The 7,500-nt window shown below is 41.4% G+C and overlaps 1 protein-coding gene across 3 annotated transcripts in view; it reads left to right on the top strand.

Annotated features, from left to right (window-relative positions):
* The window catches only part of mre11a (MRE11 homolog A, double strand break repair nuclease), a 38,007-nt gene that overhangs the window by 24,620 nt on the left and 5,887 nt on the right, over window positions 1-7,500 (top strand). For all 3 annotated transcript variants that reach the window (XM_062553313.1, XM_062553312.1, XM_062553314.1), the window contains 2 exons: window positions 4,157-4,379; window positions 4,606-4,680. In XM_062553313.1, coding sequence (XP_062409297.1) covers window positions 4,157-4,379; window positions 4,606-4,680 — 298 coding nt within the window. The remainder of the gene's footprint in view (window positions 1-4,156; window positions 4,380-4,605; window positions 4,681-7,500) is intronic.

The raw sequence follows: 7,500 nt of genomic DNA, 5'->3' as shown, positions 1-7,500 counted from the left end.
CACACACACACACACACACACACACACACACACACACACACACAACAGTGCGCCCTTCTTTTCTTGGCAACTGGACGAAACAACGGACATAAGTTGTCGCTCACAGCTCTCGGCCATCGTAAGGTATGTAGATGATCAAGGTACCATCCAGGAACGTTTTCTAGGATTTTACGATGTGTCGAGGGGGCGTGATGCGCAGTCCTTGTTCGATTTTGTGCAGGCCGAGATGTCTAGCTTCAATTTCGCTGAAAAATTAGTTGCTCAGACATACGATGGTGCTGCAGTCATGGCCTCAGACTTAGATGGATTGCAGGCTAAAGTAAGACAAGTGGCTCCCAGCACAACCTTTGTCCATTGCTATGCCCATCGCCTAAATCTGGTCTTGAGTCAAGGTGTCAGGGTCATCCCCAAGGCAAGAAACTTCTTTGCTCATCTGGGTGGCTTCACGTCGTTCTTCTCGTTGCGTTGCTTGAGCAATTTGGTTGTGCTAGAATGCCCAGGAGTGCTCCGACGCGATGGAATTTCTTGTCCAGGGTCGTTAACACAGTGGCCTCTAATTATGACCAATTGATGGCGACGTTCACTCGCATAGCAGACCACCCGTCTATGGATGACAAAACCATACGTTTGGCTGATGGACTGAGGGTCAAATTAGAAGACTTTGATTTCGTGTTCCTACTTTTTACTTTCGAGGAACTGTTTACACACACTGATGTTGTGTTTGACATCTTGCAGCACAAATCCATGGACGTGTCGTATTGCAGAAGGCGCATAGAAAACCTCATGGAAATATTAGACGAGATGAAGTCAGAAAGGGCCTTTAGCCACATTTATGACGGAGCTGCAACACTGACACAGGACCCAGAATTAGAGCATAGGAGAAAAAGAAGGCAGGGTCAGCAGGATCAGCGTCAGGTTTATAGAGCGTTGTATGATTCCGTTCATGACGGCATCAGGACCCAAATTACACAGTGCTTCCAACATCTTGACCGCTTGCACTTTATGGAGCTTTTAAATCCGGAAAAACGGGAGTCTTTCAAATTAGATTTTCCAACACATGCATTGGATAACCTGTCAGAGACATACGGCCATTTCTTTGACGAAGTAAAATTGAAAATAGAACTTCAGCATTTCTATCGCAATGCAGAGATCAATTCGTCCTGAAAGCTGTGTGACAGTCTCAGCTTCATGAAATCCAGCGGTCTTGATGTAGCAATGCCTCAGCTGTACAGACTCGCGTGTCTGATTGCCACGATCGGTGCCACTTCTGCAGGGTTTGAGCGAAGTTTTTCTTGCCTCAAACGAATAAAAAGTTATACCCGGAACACAATGGGACAGGACCGACTGAAAAACCTGGCCATTATTTCGATTGAAAAGAAAATGCTCAAGTCTCTCCAAAAAACTCCTCAGTGGTATGATCAGGTCACAGATATATTTGCTACACAAACAGCTAGGAGAGTCGACTTGATATTCAAATAAACACCCGTCTGGCTAACATTCGGTGCTGATAATGGGAGCGTCTAAAATTCGGAAACATCCATTAACATCCAAGTTTTACGTTGTTGTAATCATCCAAGTTAAGTCTTTACTAAACTATAGTTAAATGATGTTCTTGTTCTTGTAAATATGTTCTTGTTCTTGAACAGATGTTCGTATTTGTTTTCACTGTTCGAACTGTATCTTTGGATGGTATCATTGTTAATGAATGTTTCAGACCATGATGCATTCCTTCCCGCCGTCTTTAATGACGTTTGCCTTTCGACTAAATTCCCAATTGGATAGCTACTGTACAACTGGTCTTTTTTTTTTTAAAAAAAGGTCTTTAAATTATAGCAATTCTACACTAAAACAATAGCATTCAAATAACAATATTTAAGGTCTATTTCTTATGGATCGGGGTGCCACTCACGACTCACCCCCCACCCCCACACCTCCCCCCCCCCCCCCCCCCATAATTTTATGCATCATATCACGAAGTACCATAGTCATGTCACATATTGGTTGAAAGCTTAGACTCTCAGGAATCAAGATATGTATAGTTCGTTATAAAAAAATAAAAAAAAACTTACTGTACTTTACTTACAGTACCCCCCCCCCCCCCCCCCCCCCACCAAACCCATCTCGAATCAGTGACTCCTTACCTTACAGTCCTTGTACGACCCCATAGCGATCTGCCAACCATAGAATGCTGGGCCTTCACATGTCCATAAGAACCCATAGTAATGGAATATCCACGTTGTTTTATCCATAATACGTTTGGTAGATGTATAATACAGTTCATACAAAAGCAACAAACTAGAAATAAATAATCTGCGACTTGAAACTTATCTGTATAGCCGCATAGCATTCAATAGCAATATGCTATCGCTATACTTCACACACCGGTGGATTCGTCTGCCTCTTCCGCATTCATAGAGCCCTCCCATGTCTCTCTGCGACCTTTGGTTATCGAGATATCCGTAACCGGAGGGGATTGGGCAAGAAAGCTGTCAATCAGGGACCTCAGCTTTGAATGACGATAACGCGAGACTGCAGCAAGTCTCGGAGATGGGACCGGCGGTTCCGGGAAGCTAAGAGTTAGACGGATCGATTGATATGTGACTCTACCGGATATACCATAGTAAAAGCCCTTCCAAATCCATTCAAACAAGGAAATAGTAATTTCGGCCAAACGAATTCAGAGATTTGATGGTGCATACAAACAATAAAACCCTTACTACACAAGAACCCCTTTGAGTAGAAACATAATCTTGGTGTCAAATGAAAGCTAACATTCTGGAGATTCTAGTTTTATCCACTTTTGCATGACACTGACTGTCATAGAATCAAAGAAAAAGGATAACTTTACATATTAATTTGTTACTCTGGCAGATTTCTAAAAATGACTCGCATAGGTATTTCAACACAAATAAATTTGTGAAAACTCCATATTTTAGCCCATAGTAATCTACTTTGAGTTACAGGCTCACAAGACCTGGTGTTAGGTGTTAGTTGTGTTTCAAGGCTGACATGGTGATCTAGAGGGCCCAAATGTTGGCAGTTCCAGAGATGTATGTTACCGGCTGAAAGAGAAAACAATATTCAAGCCTCTGTAACCCTTTGCCAGTACATCACACAGTCAAACAGACTGTTTCATAGAATACCTCTGAGTGTCAGGTTTCAGTAGAGGTCAGGTTTGTCATGGTGGGCCAAAGTATGTGGGAGCAGTGCCCTCCTGAGTAGATGATGTGCAATGCGGGCAAAAACACCCCAAAATTAGGAGTTCCATAAGAAGTTAACCCTCTGGAGTCTAAATCCGTCCCTGGGGATTTGAAAAACTGTTCCAAACACACATGTTTTTGTCCTAGAAACATATAAGTGACACCATAAACCTTTAATCAACTAGTTTCCAATATATGTTTCAAAAAAGAATGTATCAATGGCACTTTGTAAACACAATAAAAGAAAACCCTAGGATTTCAGTCCTCTCACCTGAAGCAGGCCCATCCAAAAAGCCCATTCAACTTAATTTGCTTTTGAAAGAGACACGCACCAAGTGACCCATTTAGTCTGACTTTTTTCCAATTTGTAGTAGAACTACATAACATTTTTAACATGTTCTTTTTACTTATATGGAGCCAACACCATTGTTTTCAAGGTTTAAACTTCAAAAGTCTTAGCTCGATATATACTGTATTTATGTGTCTTTTTTTACCTTTGACCTTTAACCTTTAACCTTTGAAAATAGTTTTTTAAATAGTTGTGTTTACACTGAATTATTATAAAAAGTAATTTCATTACATCCACTTTACTCTCATATAATTATTGTGGAGGACCTCTAGAATATAACCATATGTGCCACTTTTGCATAGATGTTTTTAGTTAAATGAAAAACTTAAAAATCTCAAGGTATAGCTAACTGCCTCAAAGTGCCTGAAAAGGCCCCGGACCTCCAAGTGTTAACATTTGTATTTATTAATTTAGCAGACACTTTTATCCAAAGTGACTTACATGTCAATTATATAACAAAGATCATTGTTCCTGGAGCAATTTGGGGTTAAGTGCCTTGCTCAAGTGCATAACGGTGGTTTAACTAACACCGATCTAACCGCCACTGGTGTGCGTGTGCGTGTGCGTGTGCGTGTGCGTGTGCGTGTGTGTGTGTGTGTGTGTGTAGGTCATGAGCAGAGCAAAAGCACTGCGTACGCAGAACGGCAGTGATGACGAGAGGCTTGGAGATCTCGGCCTATCAGACGGAGCGGATGTTGCCATGGATAGCGATGACGAGCCCTCCACAGCTCCACCCACCAGGGGAAGGGGGCGTGGCTCTAGAGGCCGAGGGAGGGGCACCACAACAACAACAACAACAACAACCAGCAGAGGGAGAGGGAGAGGGAGAGGTACACACACACACACACACACACACACACACACACACACATACCAATACACACACAAACACATAAATACACACACTTAAGCACATACACACAGACACACACACACATATAAATACACACACTTAAACACACACACACACACACATACAGATGGACTGTCTTCTCTCTCACACACGCGTGCACACACACACACAGACACACACATTGTCTCCTCTCTGACTTCCAGGTGCCTCAGGGCGTGGTGGTCGTACCCAGAATGCACCTCTGCAAAGTCCTGTCAAGACCAAACACATCATGGATGGTGAGTAAAGCTCTCTCTCTCACGCACGCACACACACACACACACACACACACACACACACACACACACACACACACACACACATACTTTACACGTGTCACGTGGTTAGTGGGTAGGGTTGGGTATCGTTTGGGTTTTATCCGATACCGGTGCCAAATCGATACTTTTAAAACGGTGCCGGTGCCAAAGCGGTGCCTGAACCGGTACTTTTTTTTTTTTTTACAATGAAATGGTCTAGCATGAATAGGCTATATGCACAGAAGTACCTCATTTGTTTCCGGCATTAGCTGTGTTGTATCTGCATCTTATCTTATATTTAGCTCCTTATATGTTCACTCCAACAAGATATGGTTACCCCAATAGTAACAATTTTAACACACACAAAATATGAAATTGAACTGTTATACTCAATTTACTATTAGAGATGCACCGATTGCATTTTTTTGGCCGATTCCGATTTTTCATAGAATTTGACCTGCCGATACCGATTTTAGCCGATTCCGATTTAATTTCTTCTAACCACTTTACAGCACAAACAAAGAGTTATTTTCTAGCCTATATTTTCTTTAATACAACATGTTAATATAGAAATGTAATCAACTTATCAATGGCTGGTAGAAAAATGTGAATAGACATATTCTTCTTCAAGTCTTCAGCTGCAGTATTCCCAGTGTCGGACATTCATTTGACAGATAGGCCTACTAATAGAAATGCACTGCAGGAACACTATTTTTTTTTCTTCTCACATCCAATATCCAACTGTAAATATCTTCAGAATACTGATAACTGGAAAGCTTGGTGTACATGTGCTACATAGACTGAGATGTTGGAAAACAAAAAAAAATAATTTGAAAAGCCTTGAAACACAGCAAATGACATACATGTCCACACTCTTCTTTGAACTTTCGTGATTGCTTGTGGATACTAAGGAGTGTCCATATTTGGATGGCATAACGTCATGCAGGAGAAACACCGCTTTCCAACTACACCCGCATGATATGTTTTGTATCACGGTCGCGGTAGTTTATGACTCGTTAGAATGCTAACTTTTGGCGAATTTAGAAGAAATATACAGCCGTGATCAGACAAAAGGTAATGAAATGTGTAAATCGGACTTAGTTGTTGTAGTAGTGTGAAAGAATACATGATAAGTTGGCAAACCGAAGCAAAACTATGTTTATTCCTGCCGTGTCTCGCCTGGGGTATAAAGGCTATGTCGCTGCATATTGATAGCGCTTGTGGTTCAGCTGTGGGCACGCAATTAGCGGCAAGGACGGGCTTTGATGAGCGCTGTATCCTGAAATGACAGCTTCCACGCAATATGGCAAAGCAGCGTTCGCTGCATAGAAAAACTTAGTATTAGCGCTTTATCCAGCCCTGACTGTTGGCCTTTGCTAGCTTCATCAAACTTTGCAAACTCATTGTGATGTTGTTACAATAGCCTACGTGCGAGTGCATTTGACCAGCATAAAATCGGCGTGTCTCAGACTGACCGGCCTAATGTAATTATGTTGTAAGGAACACACGTGAAACAATTAACGTTTTCACATTACAGTTCGCTGATAACATTTCAAATAGATCCCAGTTAGCTCATTAGCAAGGTTATTGAGTAAAGTAGGCTATACTGTTGATGTTGTTTCATAGCCTTTTGTGTAGGCTACTGCGAGATTTTGACAAGAGCTACTTTACATGGGCTCACGTGAGCTCTCAAACACTGTCCACTAATCTACGTGCTGCATCTAGTGTTTATGTTGGCTAACTGTATCTTGATGTGGTGCTATCAGAGCAAGAAGTTAGATATGGCGCTTGACGTGCAGTGATGCATCGTATTAAAAAAAAAAAAAAAAAAAAAACGCCATTTAAAGGAGAATTCCGGTGTGAAATTGAGCTTAACTGTACCGAAACATGTTAAGGTGTACTCACAAGTGTTGTAAGACGCACTTTCGCTCACCCCCAGCATTCCGAACTCCTCCGTTTTCAGCCTAGCTTGCAGTAGGCTTGAATCTATTAGATTAGGCATCACGTAGCCTATGCAGCTAAATCGCTATTTTTAAACCATTAAAAAGGTTCAAAGTAACTCCACACTGCATTGGTAGACTTCTGAGGGTCCTGACATTTAAAACGAGATACTTAGAACTTTGGAAGTGCACAGGAAGTTTATTTAAAAAGACTGTTTATTCAAGCAGTACCTTCATAGAATCTCTCCGCTAGAATCTCTCACATGACCATAAGTCATGTAGAAAAGTCTTATTATAACACCTGAGATATTCATTCATTCTCAATGGAATAGTTCCTTTCAACGACCATGACATACCGGATGTGCCGCCATTGTTTGTACACGGAAGTCAATGGAAGTGTCGCAACTTTGTTATATCGAAGGCTTTGGTTTAAACTAACCATTAGCCCTACATTCAGCGATGTAAGTTTTGAACCCATTTTGATAAACCTTTCTAACATATTTTTGCTAGAACTAAGTTTCTGAACGTGTATTATTTCAGGTTATTTCCCATTCACTTTTCATTTACTGTGCTAATATTAGCTAGCAAGCTAGCTAGCTAATATAACGGGCGAGAAGTTATTTATTCCGTGCCCAAGAGTGTTTTCGTTCGTATCACACACAAGCAATGGTAGTAAAATAATACACACTATATACTTATATTTATATTTTCTTATTGCTTAATCAGAGAAGTCCGAAAACTAATGGCAATCAATTCCGCAAATCCTGCATGATATCTACTCGGCTGACTGAAGCCCGCAGTTATGGGTAATGTATCAAACTTCACACACGCGCAGAATGTACAATCGGCGTCGGCGTCGCTT

The sequence above is a fragment of the Sardina pilchardus genome, chromosome 13 (genome assembly GCF_963854185.1).
Source record: "Sardina pilchardus chromosome 13, fSarPil1.1, whole genome shotgun sequence".
NCBI lineage: Eukaryota > Metazoa > Chordata > Actinopteri > Clupeiformes > Clupeidae > Sardina > Sardina pilchardus.
The sequence above is the reverse complement of the archived record's forward strand: the minus strand, read 5'-3'. Positions and strand labels throughout refer to the sequence as shown.